At 48.2% G+C, this 17858-nt stretch overlaps 10 protein-coding genes across 10 annotated transcripts; 6 read left to right on the plus strand and 4 right to left on the minus strand. All coding sequences in view use genetic code 12, as the record gives it.

Annotated features, from left to right (window-relative positions):
• Nucleotides 1-128: 128 nt before the first annotated feature.
• CXQ87_004650 (uncharacterized protein) lies at nt 129-611 on the minus strand (the record flags this gene model as incomplete). Its single annotated transcript, XM_025483086.1, has 1 exon — nt 129-611. One exon carries the CDS (start codon nt 609-611, stop codon nt 129-131), a length of 483 nt encoding a protein of 160 aa, XP_025338029.1.
• A 120-nt stretch (nt 612-731) lies between these two features.
• Nucleotides 732-2012, plus strand: ARP1 (actin-related protein 1; the record flags this gene model as incomplete). Its single annotated transcript, XM_025483087.1, has 1 exon — nt 732-2012. The coding sequence occupies one exon, from the start codon at nt 732-734 to the stop codon at nt 2010-2012; it is 1281 nt and encodes a 426-aa protein (XP_025338030.1).
• Nucleotides 2013-2056: 44 nt separating this feature from the next.
• Nucleotides 2057-2669, minus strand: FUR1 (uracil phosphoribosyltransferase; the record flags this gene model as incomplete). Its single annotated transcript, XM_025483088.1, has 2 exons — nt 2057-2063; nt 2122-2669. 2 exons carry the CDS (start codon nt 2667-2669, stop codon nt 2057-2059), a joined length of 555 nt encoding a protein of 184 aa, XP_025338031.1.
• Nucleotides 2670-3472: 803 nt separating this feature from the next.
• CXQ87_004653 (Sm-like protein) lies at nt 3473-3907 on the minus strand (the record flags this gene model as incomplete). The annotated part of the gene is made up of 1 exon (XM_025483089.1): nt 3473-3907. The coding sequence occupies one exon, from the start codon at nt 3905-3907 to the stop codon at nt 3473-3475; it is 435 nt and encodes a 144-aa protein (XP_025338032.1).
• Nucleotides 3908-3988: 81 nt separating this feature from the next.
• Nucleotides 3989-4708, plus strand: CXQ87_004654 (uncharacterized protein; the record flags this gene model as incomplete). The annotated part of the gene is made up of 1 exon (XM_025483090.1): nt 3989-4708. One exon carries the CDS (start codon nt 3989-3991, stop codon nt 4706-4708), a length of 720 nt encoding a protein of 239 aa, XP_025338033.1.
• A 745-nt stretch (nt 4709-5453) lies between these two features.
• Nucleotides 5454-5849, plus strand: CXQ87_004655 (uncharacterized protein; the record flags this gene model as incomplete). Its single annotated transcript, XM_025483091.1, has 1 exon — nt 5454-5849. One exon carries the CDS (start codon nt 5454-5456, stop codon nt 5847-5849), a length of 396 nt encoding a protein of 131 aa, XP_025338034.1.
• Nucleotides 5850-6578: 729 nt separating this feature from the next.
• RRP9 (Rrp9p) lies at nt 6579-8123 on the plus strand (the record flags this gene model as incomplete). The annotated part of the gene is made up of 1 exon (XM_025483092.1): nt 6579-8123. The coding sequence occupies one exon, from the start codon at nt 6579-6581 to the stop codon at nt 8121-8123; it is 1545 nt and encodes a 514-aa protein (XP_025338035.1).
• Nucleotides 8124-8400: 277 nt separating this feature from the next.
• RPC31 (DNA-directed RNA polymerase III subunit) lies at nt 8401-9045 on the minus strand (the record flags this gene model as incomplete). Its single annotated transcript, XM_025483093.1, has 1 exon — nt 8401-9045. The coding sequence occupies one exon, from the start codon at nt 9043-9045 to the stop codon at nt 8401-8403; it is 645 nt and encodes a 214-aa protein (XP_025338036.1).
• A 2389-nt stretch (nt 9046-11434) lies between these two features.
• Nucleotides 11435-12784, plus strand: IPT1 (inositolphosphotransferase; the record flags this gene model as incomplete). Its single annotated transcript, XM_025483094.1, has 1 exon — nt 11435-12784. One exon carries the CDS (start codon nt 11435-11437, stop codon nt 12782-12784), a length of 1350 nt encoding a protein of 449 aa, XP_025338037.1.
• Nucleotides 12785-16359: 3575 nt separating this feature from the next.
• INN1 (Inn1p) lies at nt 16360-17730 on the plus strand (the record flags this gene model as incomplete). Its single annotated transcript, XM_025483095.1, has 1 exon — nt 16360-17730. The coding sequence occupies one exon, from the start codon at nt 16360-16362 to the stop codon at nt 17728-17730; it is 1371 nt and encodes a 456-aa protein (XP_025338038.1).
• Nucleotides 17731-17858: the final 128 nt, after the last annotated feature.

Below are 17858 nucleotides of genomic sequence, written 5' to 3' on the forward strand. Positions count from 1 at the left end.
AAGCCTTCAGAAAGCCCCATTCGATATAGTCGTCACGGGTTGTTGGAAAGCAGCATATAGATCAACAGCTCAGCCGAACAATCCCAGTCTGCTATTCCCACAATCTCCCGCTCATAAAGACCTCAAGCTCACTCAATGTAAGCGTCAAGCCACTTTTCGGCCAAAAACACCTTGGACCCGTCCATCTGCTCAGACACAAAGCCCTTGGTGAGCTTATCAAACGCAGACCTCGAAAGCCTATGGTCGCCTGAACCTATTTCACCCAACTGCACCGAGCAACAGGCCTCTTTTAGTTTATCGGCGTCTATCTGCACCGGCGTTTCCTCGCCTTTAGCAAAAACACGAATGGCATTGTGTATCGTAGTTCTGTCGTCGATTTTGGAAAACTCCTGCGCCATGATCTGGGAGAACTTGGTGAAATCGACCAGCTCCTCGCCACCGAGCATTTCGTCAAACTGTTTATCGGACGGAACAGGCACACCCAAGGTTTTGTGGACGTTTACCAAATCAGACTTGGTGATCTTGGAGTCCTTGGAGTCGCTGTCAATTAACATGAAGGCGTTCCTGATCTGGACCTTCTGTGCGTTGGAGAGTGTGCTCAAGTGCAGCATAGCAGTTTCTGATGGTTTGTTTTCTATGTTTTTATTTGTTTTTTATGTTATAAGTGGGCTCTGCCGAGAGTAGGTGGATCTGATCAGTGTTGATGTTTACGCACCGCGAATACTACCACCATGGAAGAGGAGACCCTCTATAACCAGCCTATCGTGCTAGACAATGGGTCTGGAAATATCAAGGCCGGGTTTGCCGGAGAGGAAAAACCCAAAGTTTATCAACCTTCTTTGGTCGGACGCCCAAAGTACCAGAAAATCATGGCAGTGGCTCTGGCAGACGAAAGCGTATCCAAATACAACAACATCGAGGCGTACGTGGGGAGCTCGGCACGGCAAAATCGCGGGCTTCTCCGGCTCAGGTACCCTATAGAACACGGCATTGTGAACGACTGGGAAGATATGGAGCGTTTGTGGCACTATACGTTCACCAAAGAGCTCAAAACAGCACCGGAAGAGCATCCGCTATTGATCACAGAGGCGCCCCTCAACCCTAGGGCAAACAGAGACCACATGTGCCAGATCATGTTCGAAACGTTCAACATTCCTTGCGTGTACGTGTCTGTTCAGGCTGTGCTTTCCATATATGCCCTGGGAAGAACTACCGGAGTGGTGCTTGATTCTGGCGACGGCGTGAGCCACGTTGTGCCCGTGTACAATGGGTTTTCGTTGCCTACAGCGATTAAAAGAATGGATATTGGAGGCAGGGACGTCACAGACCAGCTAGCTTTCCAGATCAGACAGATGCTGGGCATCAACCTACTGTCGAGCTCGGAACTAGACATTGCCCGCCAAATCAAGGAGAAATGCTGCTACGTCTCCAAGGCGCCTCAGCGTGACGAAAAACTATACTCTGGCGTGACTTACTCACACTTCATGGGTGGTCTGGCCGCTGCTGCAGCTTCAGGTGCCTCCACTCAAGACGGCATGGACCTCTTTTCCAGTTACAAGTTGCCCGACGGACACACACTCCAATTGGGGCTCGAGCAGTTTCGTGCTCCAGAAATTCTATTTAATCCGCAGCTCATTGGCGACGAGCTGCCTGGCATCGATGAATTGTTGGCGGTTTCAATCGCCAAAACAGACCTAGACCTTCGTCCCACGCTATACCAAAACATCATCCTTTCAGGCGGCACGACGCTTCTTCGCAACTTCGGTGACCGTCTTCTTCAAGAGCTCAAGGCCAGCCAGTCGAGCCAGAGCAACGCCAGCATATGGGCCAACAACAGAAATGTGGCCAAAGACACGAAAATGAAAATCAAGATCTACGCTCCACCAGAGCGCAAGTACACCACATGGATCGGAGGCTCTATCCTCGCCAGTCTCTCTACGTTCCGCAAAATGTGGGTCACTCAAGAGGAGTACGCAGAGGACCCCGACTGCGTTCACAGAAAATGCATGTAATCAGATGCAATAGTACCTATCGCCAAAGTCGCCCAAACCAGGCACTATGTACTTGTCGTCGTCCAACTTCTCGTCAATACCACCGGTGATGATTCTCACATCGGGGTACTTGTCGTGGAAGGCCTTGATACCCTCTGGCGCAGCCAACAAGTTCAAAAAGAGGATGCGGTCCATCTTCACTCCTCTAGACAACAAAACCTCTACTGCCATCATGGCGCTTCCACCAGTGGCCAACATGGGGTCCAAGAGAAACACGTATCTGTCGCTGATATCCTCAGGAAGCTTTTCATAGAACAACTTGGGCAAGGCGGTCTCCTCGTCTCTCTGGATCAAGATCTTGCCGATTCTCACAGAACGACAACAGTCTCTCAAGCCCATCTCCATGGACTCACCAGCACGGACAATGGAAACACCACAGATCTTACCCAAAAACTTGGAGCCATTGTATTTGTGGCCGCCGTGGCACTCAATGACGGCTTCTTCCACAGGCAACTGGTTGAGACCTTCCTCAACCAAGAGACGAATGATTCTGTCGGAGTAGAACACAAAATCACCACGTTTGGTCAGCTGGTCTCTGATGATGGAGTACAAACCTCGAAGCTGATTGGTTTGGGACAAAAGAATGACGTTTTTGCTGACCTCGTTGGAAACAGACATGATGGTGGAGACAGCGATGAGTTTGGCGCGATGTCCTGAAGCCAAGCAAGATAAGGTGAGGTGATGGATTTAAGCGACGGGCGGTCTCATTGCACGGCTTAATTGATGAAATTTTGGATTTTGGGATTAAAAGCGTCCTGAGATTTTTTGAACTTTTGAAGGCGTCTCAATATTTCCATTTCTTCATCACGCCTTGGTGTTCCCGCGTCACTATCTAATGGTTGCAAATGAGGAACTCAAGAGGCCAGCCAAAGACGATTGAGCCAGTCAATGTTGGCGTTATGGCAGATTTCAGGTTGAAGCAAAGCCTATAAAACGTCTAGTGTGAATGCACATTCAATGATGGCTTATTCAATCGAATCAATTTCGGTACCGTGCCCTGATCAATGCCGTACCATGAACGCCTCTAGAAAAGTCAGATACCAAGTGCAAATCATGAGAGCGATGTTTCAAGCGTACCAGTCTATTCGCCTTTGCCACGCTCATGATCATTGCATCTATCACCGCTTCGTCGTACCCACAACTCACTGATATGAGTGTTCTGATCAAGATAGTGAAGCCCATTATCAGCCAGTTCACCTAAAGTCCTTCGATCCCATTTTAATATTCCCCAGCCTCGAAAGCTCTCTTCTGGCAAAATGCCATCGCAACACCTACCTGACATAGCATCAAAGTCATCAAAACATTCCACAATCACAATCTCCCACCCTAAATACAACGTCCTCCCGGCCCTCCACCTCTACAACGCTCCATCGCTATTTTTTTGGTTATTTTTATACATCACGGCGGCGCCGTTCTAGCAACTACTGCTGGTCCACCACAAATGGGTTCTCGATGCTCTCCGTACCGTCCAACGGCGAAAGGGTCAACAACAGCGGACCTCTGACCACCACGACCTTGAAATCCCTCGTCTTCTCTGTTAAAACAGCATCGTCCTCAGGATCTCTGAGCTGCTCAGTGACATCCTCCAACACCAAGTTCATCAACTGATCGAAACCCTTCAAAACTCCAACAACCTGTCTACCACCAATGAACTTGACCACCACCTTCTGGTCCTTGAACTTGTTCAAGTCGAGAATGGCCTCCTTCTTGGGTCTCTCCTGTCTGCTCATGTACGACCTGCCTCTGTCATTTCTGTCGTTTCTGTCCCTATCGCTTCTGTGCTCGTTTCTGTTGTCGTGTCTGTCTCTGTTGTTGTTTCTGTCGCCCCGATTGTCTCGGCGCTGCCTGTGGCTCATGTTGGGGAATAGAGGTGTTGATGCTGATAAAGTGTTGATGAAAATGTGTTTTCGCACCACACACTCCACCTACTACTCAAGATGGACTTATTCGTGTACATCACGTCGGATCTCACGGCGTCCGAAAGAAGAATCTCGCCACAGTGGCTGGTGCAGTACTTTTTGCAAAGATTGGAGCAAATCACCGGCGTGGAGACTGCCTTCCAGACTCTACACTACTATCCTGTCAAGACCTCCAGTGAGTACCAGGTTGTCCACAAAGCCGGTGAAAAGACCGACAAAAACGTGTCTGATTTGGGAATTGCCGCTTATTCAAGAATACACGTGATTGACGAAAACCCGGACCTGACGCTAGCGGCGTTGGAAGATAACTCAGAAGGATTCCAGCTTTCAGAGGAGGAGTACGCCAAGCGAAACAACACGGTGCTTCTGTGGAAGAAACAGAACCAACTCGGCCGTTTTGATCCGAAATTTGACGAACAGCAGAGATTGATCCAGGAGCAGAACGAGAGACTTGCTGAAGGGATCACTGTGGGAAGCAGGTGCCGTGTTATCAACATAGCCAGTGAGAGGAGGGGCGTTGTCAGGTACGTTGGCAAGATTCAGGAGCTCGATGAAGGTGAGAGCTTTTGGGTGGGAATTGAGTTTGACGAGCCTGTGGGTAAAAACGACGGTCTGATTGGACTGCTTCGTGTTTTTGAAGCGAAGCCAAATCACGGCAGCTTTGTGAGACCCAAGCAGGTCGAAGTTGGTGACTTTCCTGAGCTCGATCCATTTGCCAGCGATGAAGAGGAGATTTAGACAGGGAGACTTTTGTGCAATTGTGGACCAGTACGTAATGATGAACGGGCGGTGAAAATAGGCTGTTGAACATCTACAGGACTTGCCTTGACTTCCAAGAACAATATGAGTTCTTCCAGAAGTGGCTGACCAGTTTTCTTTCTGTTTGGAGGGGCTACGGAACTACTTATTGGTGTCCCAGTTTAAGCCATCATCAAATCTCAGGGACGGCAGATCACGCCAATGCTTCGAGTCTCTCGCTGTCCCTCAATTCCAGAAAAGCCACGGAGGCAATTTCAAAAAAGCTACAACTTCATTTCCCATGAAAACCTGAAGGCTGATCTTTGAGATTATTGATGGCTGCAAACTGAAGCCTTCTTTGGCACGATTCTCGTCATGCGCCATCCGTTGAAGCCAGAACCATACGAACAATGAATTGCTTGAACATAAGCAAGAATAATTCAATTCTCGATTCTTACAATGAAATGTCACAGATCCATGACCTCAACGATTCCAGCCCTATCGTTTCTCGCTGTATCAGCATAGGCCTACACCCCAAGGCAGATGGTCATTTGCAATCCCCACAAATAACCAAGCACCCACCTTCTTGGTTTTCTGCTTCAAAGAATTCAGGTCCTTCTACGACAAAAAATACCCAGACCTCATCGTCCATTTCCTAGATGGCAAGAGGTGGACGCAGCGGAGTGCGAACAAAACTACCGGCAACTTTTCCTACCGATTCTTCCACAGCATACTACACACCACCATGGACGAACCGCAGCCCATTTTCAACTTCATTTACAAATACGTCGACGAGGAGCAGTTCAAGAAGTACTTCCGTCTCATCATAATCGTCTGTGTGTATCTCTTTTTCAGAACATGGTACACGAACTGGGCCAAGACGAAGGAAATCGCTCGCCGTATCGAAGAGGACAACCGTTTGGCTGAGGCTCGTAAGAGTGAGAGGGAGGCCGAGGCCACGGAAAAGTTTGAGCTGTTGGACAATGAGGCAGCCACCTTTGGTTGGGGAAAGGCCACCAGGAGAAACGTCAAGCGCCAGGAGCATGTACTCAACGAGGCAGCTGAGCAGCTTCGGGCGGCCGAGCAGTCCACGTACGACGCTGCCGAGGACCACGATATCGAGGATTTGTTGGAGGAGTAAAGGGACCATATCGGGGAGGATCGAGGTCCTTCACAATGGAACTGGATAGCATTTAGAGACAATAGTTAAGACGACTGCATTGTTGGTGACAGGGTGACAAACAGTAGAGTGGGATTGTTGTAGAGGGTTTGGGGGATGAGGTGGATGGTGAAAAACAAGATGTCGACATCAGATCTGGATCGAGAACGCTGTACTATAGAGTGAATAATTGGGCGAGAATTCGAGAAATACAAAGTTGTTCATCTTTGAGGATTCGAGAAAATACAACGGAATAGCCAGTTTCATCAATCTCTGCCTTGAGAGAGCGTAGTGGATGTTTTTGCACCCAATCCAGTTGGGATACAGAACCCAGACCCAAGCAACCAGAAAGCGTAAAGTAAATTCAGACTACTAATCCAGACACGAGTAAGATTATTAGACCCTCTGCAATAACTAAATTCTCTGAAAGTGCCTTTTTTGAGCTAAATTTTATTGTGTCATCTTCTGTTCTCTAGAGGCTCTCTCAGTGCTGCGATTCCTTAGCATCAACATGTCGATGACCCACCCCCTCCACCAGCAGATCAAACACAACAGACTACTCAAAAAACACCCCTTCTCACCAAACACACCAAACAACTCCAAAAATTCGAAATGGTTTTGCAGCTTTTAAGGCCATCTTCGGGTGGTGCACGTGACCACCATCACTGCGATGAGATGCTTCACCAAAAAAACCACTCCTACTACACCATCATGGCCGGAGACCCCTTTCTATCAGATCCATCGAAAAAGAGAAAAAGGCAGGCGAAGCCGAGCTCCACGGTGAAAAAGCAGCGGCCCGCCGCCCGCAAGCCCGACCACGATCTGGAGATCTCAAGTGACTCCGATGTGGATCCAGCAGACATGTCCAGTGAAGAAGAAACAGCGCCAGCAGAAGAACGTGAACTCGATTCTGACGAGGAATTCGCCACCGAGACGGCAGCGGAAAAGAGAAGACGTTTGGCCAAACAGTACTTGGAAAATCTCAAAGAACAAGAGTTGGCTGGAGACGAATACGATGCCCAGGACTTGGACGACGATATCTTGGCCAGAAGGCTTCAGGAGGATGCTGCCGAGGGCAAAGGTCACGCATTCAAGCACATAGCCGAAAAAATCGAAAAGCAGCTAACGGACGCTGCCAGAAGCACCGCCAGAGTGGGATCCAAGAACCTCACCGCCGTGGCTGTCAGACACCCTTTTGCATACACCGTCTCCAAGGACATGGAGCTCATCAAGTGGAACGTGGCGGGAAAGAAGCCGCAGAGAGTGAGGCACACCAAAGGAGGCTTGAAGTTCTCGTCCAAAAAAATCCACCACTGTGACCAGATCAACTGTGTTGCAGCTTCGCCAGACGGCAAGTACGTTGTCACCGGTGGCAGCGATGCCAGGCTTATAGTGTGGTCGCTGGAGAACCTCACGTGCTTGCGTGTCATTGATACCCGGGCTGCAGTGAATGCCATCACTTTCAGAAGAACTAGCGATCAGCTTTTCGCTGCTTGTGCCGATCTTCGAATCAGGACGTTTTCGATCGCCCAGCAGGCGCAGCTAGAAATCTTGTACGGGCACCAGGACAACATCACCGACATCAGCGCATTGGCTCGTGAAACATGTGTATCTGTTGGTTCCAGAGACAAAACAGCCATGTTCTGGAAGATCGCCGAGGAGCTGCGCTTGACCTTCCGTGGTGGTGACTCTTTGGACAAGAAGAGAAAGAAAGACGACGAAAAGGATGCTGATGAGCCGTACCACATGGAAGGTTCTCTTGAAGTGTGTTCCATGGTGGACGAATCGCATTTCATCACCGGTGCCGATAACGGCAACATCGCCCTTTGGTCGCTTGGAAAAAAGAAAGCTTTATTCACACAACGTCTTGGACACGGGCTTTTACCGCAATTCAAGCCCTCGCAGGCCAGTGCCGAGGCCGCTCAAGATGTAGCACAACTTCAGGTGCCTGAAAGACAGCCATACTGGATCACCGCCATCCATTCCGTTCCATACAGTGACTTCTTTGTTACCGGATCCTACGACGGCGAGCTAAGGCTCTGGAGAATTGACAAGGAGAGGTTCAAGCGGTTCACACTCATGGGAGTGATTGGAAACGTGAAGGGAGTGGTTGTGGGCATTGACAGTGCCGAGCTTCAGCAGGACAAGTTGGTGACGTTGTACGTTGCCACCAGTAAAGAACACAAGTTTGGACGTTGGTTGGGCAAGGTGGACGGCGCCAGAAACAACTTGACGATGGTTACCTTTAATATATAGCATAATCGCATGATGATAGATGAGACTCATTTAGTCGATGGAGAAGTTTGATAGCCTGAGAGCTTATAAAATATCAGAAAAGCTGTTATTTGACTATGTGGACTACTAGGTTCATGAGAATGTAGATCGATCCATGAACCTCAAGACTATCCACAACACCTCCCGATAATGGACCTCTAGATGATCCCTACATCTCCGTTCCAGTAAATATTATCTATAACGCTAATGCTGTTATACATCTCCGTTCCAGTAAATATATTCTATAATGCTAATGCTGTTAAAAGGCGGCCTCATCGTCGCCATCATCCCCTAGATCATCGTCTCCACCGTCGAAGTACTTCTCGGCGTTATAGTCGTCGTCATCGTCCTCCTCGTACTCGTCATCGTGATCCTCCTCTTCCACCTCATCCTGCTCGTTCTGTGGAGCCGGATCGGCATCTAGATCCTCAGCTAGACTCTTGAGTTTTTCAAGCATCGACTCTGCGGAGTCGTCCTTTTCAGATACATTGAGCTGTTTGAGCCCGCCATCCTTCTTGTACTTCGATAGAAGCAACTTCTTCTTCAGCTTGGAGATGCCCATCACCGAGTAGAGCTCCTCAGGGAAAAACTCTAGCTGGTAGGGATACTCATCGATCGATCTGGAGACCTTCTTGCGTTTTTTGAAACGGTCTGAGTAGCGCTGTATGGGCTCCAGCTCCGTGCCTTTTTGCTCTGGAGCTCCAGTATAAAATGGGCCGTCATACAAAAGACGGGCAAATGCTAAAGACTGTTTTGCAACGTCTTCTTCGTATTGGGACAAAGGGCCATGCACAGGAAGCTCCAAGACTGGTTTTTCTGTAGTCTCACCCTGCGACAAAATGTCGGAATAGTCAAGCCCAAAGGGCAAGAGCATCCTGCCTGAGGACTGCTTTCTGAAGGACATATAGGGTGACGATGGAGTAGGGCTTCGAAAGTAGCAGTTTTTTGAGACCTACGCGTGACTTGGCACGTGTGGCACGTGATACATCACGTGGACAACGCCATAAGCATACTTTGAATCCAAGCGGCTAGATTCACCTATGGCTCTTTTGTTTTGTGTGGTTGGGTCTTTGAAGCGGCCAGAGTCCATCAGATGGCGGTTTATAGAATTTGGCTTCACTTTGTGCTTATAGCATAGAGGCAGTTGAGAGCAGGATCGAACCTCTAGAACCATGGACCTTCAGCGGAGGCTTATTCTCCTGATTAATTAAGTAAAAAGTTCTAAACCCCTTCAATTCATTTTTAAAACTAAAAAAGGAGCCTCCCCTCGCTCACCAAAATACACCTAGCAGGGTCCTAATGCACCCATTAAGCCATCAAGTAGCATGGCTAAAGACGTGCCTCGTGCTTTCCAAAACAAACACATTGTAGAATTTCCAGCCTTACATGAGCAGATCTGACCAAAGGCATGTCCCACCTCAAAGCCTAAACCTTATTTCTGTTCCAGGCATCACTTCCGAATTGCTATGATACGGAGCTTCGGAACGGCACATCCGGATTCTCGGGTGTTACACAAAGCATAGAAAGCGGTGGCGCTGAGATCTAGCCCCGTCTTTCGGTTATGGGGCTAGGGGTGGATTTTTGCAGAGATGTTTGGAAAGTTTATTTCGCAGGAAGCTTCGGCAAGCCCCTGGTTTTTAGTCTTTTTAGATCATTGCGGTGTCCACGGCTAAAGCATCGTGAAGAGCACTCTTGAAGCTTGAACTTTCAAAGCGCAATTTTGGAAAATCCCTCGAGGCATCCACACATGGAAGAGGCAGCATGGATTTTGTTTGGGGAGGTGGTGTCTTTTAACTTTTCTGATATCTCTTTGTTAGAATAGAAACAATATCTCCCAACAGTAAGATCTTGATGATTTCAATTCACGAGACCGTCAGGTCAGTTGTACGTGTTGAGCTTCGTGGCTTGCACTGCTGCAAGGGCTGTTATGTGGATTGGTAAATAAAAAAAAAAAAGAATCGATTCCTGGCTCAACGTGTAGCACGGCTGTTACAACGATAAGAAAAAAGAAAACTCTTTGGGCTTCACAGAGAACTTCCCACACTCTCCGACTGTCCTCCAATCTTCCGGATGCATCACAGAAGCACTTTTTGAGAAATCACGGAACATAAAAAGTCCCGTTCACCTCTCAACCGCCGTGCGTCAAATTGGCCAAGCGAGTACACGATAGGAGAAGGTTGTGCCACGCTGTTGGCCAATGGTCTATGGCGACAAAGAAATGTCAGAATCTTCCGAAGCTCAATTGCATGTGCTCTACGGAATGGGCGGGTCTGCTCGTGGAACTACGAATAACATGCTAATTCAATGGCAACCAAGACGCTTCTGGAGGCCCGGAACGGGCTTCTAGGTCCAGCATAACCGCATGAAGCAGGACGGAGACGCAAAGAAGAACACCGTCATTTCCGTGAGCAACGCACGTTACGCCACGTTTGAGTCCAGTGACGTCGAGATCCCGGAAGTAGACGAAATGTGTGGCTTGGAGCCCTGCAATGTGAATTTACGTTCTGGATGAACAATGGCCGCCAGCGCCGTGAGGCTCTGAAAGCGAGGTTTTGTGAAGAGAAGGAAGAAAATATGAGAAGATATGGAGAAAATCAGCATGTGTTTGGCTTTTGGGAGGTGGTGGCTTGCCGTTTTGATCTTGCGATAGTCTAATGCAAAAGTGAATGCACTTCGAAAGTTGCGGCCTACTATAAGAAACCCACTTCCAAAACTCTAATCAAAATACATTTGGATTGCCATCTGCCCATCGGCCACAGGCTTAAGCTGGGGTATCTGGGCTTATGAAGGCACTGTGCTAAGCCGTGCTCTGAGTAGCACACTGCAATTCTCGTAAATCAGAAAACTCAAATTTTTTGAAAAGCCCTTTGAAAAACCCTCAAAACGTCCCCTTTGCCACTCCTCTTATCAAACCGCCTTATCCTGAAAAAAACGACCGTGAATATGCCAGCCAGTAACAGTCCTGTCAGCTGACGCAGGAGAACGCCGTGCATCCACCCCAAGTTCCATTGAACGGGTACACTTTTTTTCAAATTTGGAAAAGAATCACAATTTCCGAAAACCCGGAAAAACCCGCCCCACACAACCCCTTCCGTTTCCTCTACGCCCTCCAACGGCGGTTTCTTCACCCCGAATTCCCGAGACCCCAGCTTGTCAAAACAGCCCAGTTGCATACAAACAGCGCTCCGGCATCTCGCTGCAGGGTGCGTTAGACCACGGCTTGACCGCTATATTAAGGCTCCGGCATCACACGAGTTGAGAAAAACAAGAACTTTTTTTTTCTTCCTTAATACATGATTCCACAGCTAAGGCGTGCGCTGCTAGCTTTGCTAGCGCCCTTTGTGGTGGTGCTCCAGTTCCTCGTGCGTGTGTTCTGGCTGGGGCTTAACGAACGCTCCGTCTTTACTTTACCGCTCAACTTCTTTGTCAACTTCAGCCCCGTATTTATCTGGCTTTTGATATTCAAGAACGCAGGCTTGATTCCCAAGGAGATCCGTCCTCCCATCCACGTCTCGTTGGCCCACCATGTTGAAGTCGCCATGTTTGAAGTTTGGGACAAACCCTTGTCGTCTTTGGCGTCTTTGGTGGCCACCACAGTGGGAGCGTGGCTTTTGTACAACAGGGTGTACCAGGAGAAGGCGGAGAAGGTCGACGACTACTCCTTGGCGAGCCATTCGTCCGCCCTGCTGACGCTGTTCTCCGACGAGGACTTTGAGATGATTGACTACGAGTCCCCCAAAACACCAGCGGCTTTTGTACCCCCTGACTTCCAGGACCACAGCAGGTTCGGCCCCTTTCCTTTCCTTCCTAGAATGACCCAGCAGGACGCCGTCAACAACGCCACCGCCATCAACAGGCGCCTTGAGCGTCACGCCGACTCCAACTACCGTCCTTACAACTGCTGGCTGGCCGCTCCGCCGGCGCTTTTGGGCGCCTCTTGGCTCCTCCTAAATTTAGACACCTCCTTAGCGACCCCTATCACCGAGCCCAAGGACGTGTTGGCCTGGTTCAGCTACGTCATTGGCCACTTCTGTGTGCCGCTTTTCACCGCCATCTGGCTCTACGTGTTCCATGCTCCCGGTGCCCTCAAGTGTTTTGGCTTTGCCCTCGGTGCACAAAACATTGCTGGTGTGCTCACACACCTCGTATTTCCTAATGCTCCTCCTTGGTTCATCCACAAGTTTGGCGACGATGCTCCTGCTGACTACGATACCTTGGGCTACGCCGCAGGCTTGACCAGAGCCAAATTCTCCATTGGTACTCACCTCGTCAACGACGGTTTCCACAAGTCTCCTATTGTGTTTGGTGCTGTGCCTTCCTTGCACTCGGCTATGGCGGTCCTTTGCTTTTTCTTTGTCTGCTATTATTCCCGCTGGGTGTTCGCCAAGGTGCTTCTCTTCGCCTTTGTGTTCTGCCAATGGTGGGCTACCATCTACTTGGACCACCACTGGCGCATAGACCTTTTCATCGGTCTCCTTTACGCCATTGCCTCCTATACAATCTTTTCCAAATCGTTGATGCCTCGCGTCGACAATGAATTTGCACAGGCCCGTCTACATTACGACTTCAATAAGGGCTCCACCATGGGCATGCGTGTTTTCCGTAACACAAAGCTCCAGAATTTCTTTGACCCCATCGCATAGCATCGCTGGGTCTCCATTTGCATGACAATACACACATCCACGTCCCCACACGGCTGAAAGTTAATTGCTTCAAACTGGTTATGTAGCCCAGGAAATCACCTGCAATAGCCTTCACGATACCCCATATTCTGTCCGTTCTTTCAAAATACACTCAGCCGTACTAACCTTATTTGAAGTCCGTGGTAGCGATTTTGCGACCCATTGTCTTGCACGGCTTGGCGCTCGTAGAAATATTTCATTATTCCGATTGTCCTCGCTTGGAATAACTCTGCATGGTGGACTTGATGGCAGGAATATTCTTGGGTGATAGAATAAAACTAGATTGTTTGAAAATAATAAGAGGAGGGCAATTGCCTTATTGAAGCGAATTGGTGATCCGGGGACGTGTTAGAGAGGCTCAAGGTTTGTACTTCTGATGGGGACTTTGAATCTTTCGCTCACGACAGGTGCAATCCTATGTCCAACTTCAATAATGAAAACTGACTATTTTACATTTGGACTGTGATTAATGATGGCTACTTCATGTGCTAAGTCCACTATCAAAAATGCATCCATCGAGAGAATGCATCTCGCTTACAGCTTGACAAAAATTTTCATCCCTTTGAATAGTCAAGACCAACGTGCTGCGGGTTTAGACGCCAAAGAACAATGGATACTGGCAAGTTCATTTGGTTCCACTCGTTAAATACATCAAAAGTAGTTCTCTTCTCTCTCTGAGGTTAATCACCAAAAGTCTCCGCTACTAACTTTCGCTTCACTTCTCCAAAAATGGTGTCTGAAATTACTATTGGTGTACCAACAAGTGTCCGAGCCAGTATCAGACTGGAACTGGGTACCGTTTATGTTTCTTGTGGTCCTCTGGTGACTTATCTTCCAATGACTTTCCAGGGGGTTCAAACAACGACGCCTACCTCCGTGGTATCATCGAAGGAGCTGCAATTGCTGATGAAGGAGCTAAAATGACACTTCATCGGTTAAGTTCAATCAAATAGCACTCTATGTTGCTTTGCTGTTGGTGATATCTCTCATCGCAGCTTAGGAGTTACCATCTTGTGACGGTTGAGTTATGAAATTGTTTTTGGGGATGACAATGCAATTCATCAAATCCCCCTCAAAGCCCTGATTTGACGAGCAAGAGGCCGCCACAGATTTAAGTTTGGTGTATTGTCATCATCGGCAGATAAGCCTCAAGAACAGATTACACGTATGGACACAACTTTTCAGACTTGAACAAAATTGAGAGGAATCGACAAGACTTTTTATTTGGTTCGTCTCTTCGTCGATCGAATTTCAACCATCGTTTAGTTTTTCGTTTAAGTCTGAATAGGTGTAGGTGCCAATGACCTTACAAAGTCTAAGCTACCAAAACTGGCCTGGAATTTGCTTGCTCCAATACATTTTTCAAGCATCTTGTTCAAAAAAGTCGACTTCATGTGAATTGTATGCTTCAACTGATACTTTTTCGCCGATCTTGTGAACATAACCGGTGAGCCTACTAGTCAGAGTTCATCAACCGAAACCCGGTATCAATCCGAATCAACGTTCATCTAGATTTAAGCGATATGGAATACTCACCATAAGTGTAACTGCCAACCAGCTCCACCTCCACCAATGACATCACAGCAAGAACCCTCATTTTCAACTGTGGCCGCTTTTAATTGACACTTCTGTCAAGTCATAACCGCTGCAGCCAGATCCACCTGAATTAACAATAAAGGCCTCTTTGTCTTACTACTTTGAGCACCCCAAAAACCAACTTGTGGTTATGAGCGGTCTCAGGCTATTGGTGCATTCTACAAGCTGGTCTCCGGACATCGCATGTGTAACCATGATAAATTCGACGATATTTCGTCTACGAAATCATTATCCTACTAATTAGAAGATTTCATCAAAGATGGTCAACGTTCCAACCAGTGTCCGTGAATCTATCACCCTTTCTGACGGAGCGTACTACATTCCCTGTGGTAAAGGCAATTTTGTGGTGCAAACCCTGAGCTGGGGAAATGTCATGAATGACGCTTTTTACTGTGGAATCAACGAAGGAGCTGCCATTGCTAACGATGGAACGTCCGTGAAGTTTAACCCAGCCTTGGTCTACGTGACTTTGCTTTTGATGTGTTCGCTTATCGTGCTCTAGGTGCCTTAGAAATAAGTTTTTCCAATCACGTTATGAAGGTCATACTGGAGGTCGTTTCTATGGAAAAATAATTATTTTACTCTAATAAAGAGGTATCAGTTAAAATAGAAGGAAGTGGTAAACAGCCCTCTTTGAAGCTTCACGAGTCACGGCTGACTCCACATTGCTACTTCTTCCTCGGACGATTTCCGATAAGCTCTTCCCCTTTGGAGGACCCTTTTCAAGCCTCATATGTAATGAAGATCACGTAGCCGCAAATTAAGCTCCTGATGTGTATTGTGTATTCATCTTGGTAGATCCGCCGCATCTCCAAATTCCCTGCAGCAAAGAAAGCCTGATTGCCTGGAGCTGCTGTGACGTAAAAAGGCATTATCAAGGGGCTGTGCTGGGGAAGATTTGGAGAAATTAAGAAAACCAGCCAATGCATTGCACTTCTCGGAGTCCATTTCCTGAGATGGAAGTTCCGCCGTGATTAAGCTTTGGGGTTGGTTTGCCCCTGTTACGTATGAGTTGCGTCATGATGGTTGATGTGAAAGTCAAGAAAGCACAATCTGACGATCATTTGTGATTTTCAAGGGTGTTGCATCAGGGGAGCAATATCAGCGGGCCAAGACATTTGGAAGCAGCGGATGCACACTCCGCTTTAATTGAATTTCTGTCATTTTAAGTTGCTATTTATGGAGAAAGTTCTGGATTGTTCGGAAATTGCAGTTTCGTATGGCATGGAGCATGCTTATAATGAGAGGACATGGTATTGTGTGATCTGCCATCCAGATTTTCAATGTCGCTGTTCCATGCATGGAATTCATGAAGAAAGAGCTCGATGAGAATAATATTGCATTGCAATGTCGTTTGTACTGTTCAGCCGTTTTACTGTGTTTAGTGCATTGTACTATTGATGGACATACAATTCCACTTCAGCTCATGAAATTGATAATAACAGTCAATTGAAGGACCCTCAATTTGTCAATTTCCAAAAATGTCCAGATCCCGGTTCCGGTACCACCATGTATTCCACTTTAGCAGCCAACACAGCCATGTTAACTGCCCCACATTGCCAACGTTCACTCCATTTTCCCTAGTTCGGTTTCACGATATTCAGATCGTGTTCTATTTTTGAACAGATCAATCATCCAAATCTTTTTAAAATCGAAAATCATCATCACTCACCGGGTCATCTGGTGCACCCTAAAATGAGTCCTGATTTAGCCGCACTGCCTAGCATGTTTGACCTACTCAGCCATAATAGCCAAAAGTCATCCAAATCTCACAACCCAACCACCAAAGAAATCAAATTTCTCCAATTTCCCTGAACTCTTTTAAAGTTTAAAAATTCAAGAACCAAAACACCCAACTTCCTCACCCACCTCGCTGCATCGCTTACCTCTCTCGATCTGATCGCGAAGTAAACAAACATTATCAACATCAACTACTCACCATGAATGGGCCCGAAACCGCCGACGGGACATTGATCATCATAGTATGCCGGGCCAAACACCTTCCGAACCGCCGGAAACTCGACAAACAGAGCCCTTATGTTCTAATGAGAATTGGCACTGAGGCAAAGAAAACAACCGCAGCTTTCCGAGCAGGCCAGACTCCAGAATGGACTCAAGAGATACGGTTCCAGTTGACCCGAGACAGGAGACCGCTTTTGAAGTTGGACGTTCTTGACGAAACGAAAAACGACCCAACGCCGATTGGCGATACAGAGATCGACTGTGCTGCTGTTTTCCAGGATCAGGCTCATTTCAACGATGGAAAGTACATCTTGGACGGCTGGTACGGCCTCAAATCGAGCGGCAGAGACGCGGGCAGGATCTATTTGGAAATTACGTTTTATCCTAGTGCTCCGTTGCTTCCTCCTAAGGTGCCCTCGCCTACTTTGGACAAGGAACTACCGGCAATGCCAGACGAGTTCACCAGACTGGACCCCGTGCAGCGGAGAACCGTGGGCGAGGTTTTCGAGCAAAAGGCTGCCGACTTTGGTGGCTCCAGAGCGTCTGATCCGGGCGAAGAGGTGTTTGTCAATGGCAGTCCGAAGAAAGAAGGCCGCTTCAAGAAGCTCCGAGAACGGTTCCAGTCCAAGGAGCCTCTCCGCAACCTCTTTACCCACGAAAAGCAGAAACTGCAAGTTCTTGATGAGCCCTCGACTGTGCCTCCGCTTCAGAGCTACGAGCAGCGTGATAGGGTAGTATCCAGCGACGACGAGATCGATAGGACTGACGACTCTCCGCCACCACCTCCACCGCCACACTCTGCTAAAACAAGCCCAAAGAGAGCGGGCCGTAAACCACCGCCAGGTCTGACCTCGGCAGTGCCGGAATTCGAAAAACTCAACCTCAGCAACACCCTGGTTCCGTTTTCCGCCGAAACTATGGGGCTTGATGACGACGAGATGCCCACGCAGGTGTACCAGATGGGCCTGCCCGTGCGTCCGCTTACCCACAAACAGCCTCGTGAAAACAAGGAACACCGCATGAATCCCAACGAGATCGACCCGAAGTTCTATGCGCCTACCCCGTCCGAGCATTTGGCCAAAAGCTTCCGGTTGCAAAACGGCAATGTGACCAACAAGAATGTGAATACCGAGTACAATACTGAGCAAAGTGGGTACTTGGGTGCTGGCCAGTGGCTGTCGGATAAGCGGTTTCTGCCCTCTGTGTTCCAGCGGGTGAATGATGAGAACGAGGGTGAGATGAACAAGCCACCAGTGCCGCCCAAGGTGCCGCAAGGGCTCACCAACATGGAGTACTACGTTCTAGAAAAGGACAGCTACTTGAAGGATATCAACGGGCGGAGGCTCTGATAGAAGGTGCACAAGGCTAGAGGAGAGATGGGGAAAAAACCCCATATAGTCACATTCCATTGGAGGCTGCTGAATTGGAATTTGTGGTGGGCAACCAGAACGGTCCCAATAGAAGGAACATAAACATT

This window comes from Candidozyma duobushaemuli (assembly GCF_002926085.2).
Source record: "Candidozyma duobushaemuli strain B09383 chromosome Unknown E_B09383, whole genome shotgun sequence".
Classification (NCBI taxonomy): domain Eukaryota; kingdom Fungi; phylum Ascomycota; class Pichiomycetes; order Serinales; family Metschnikowiaceae; genus Candidozyma; species Candidozyma duobushaemuli.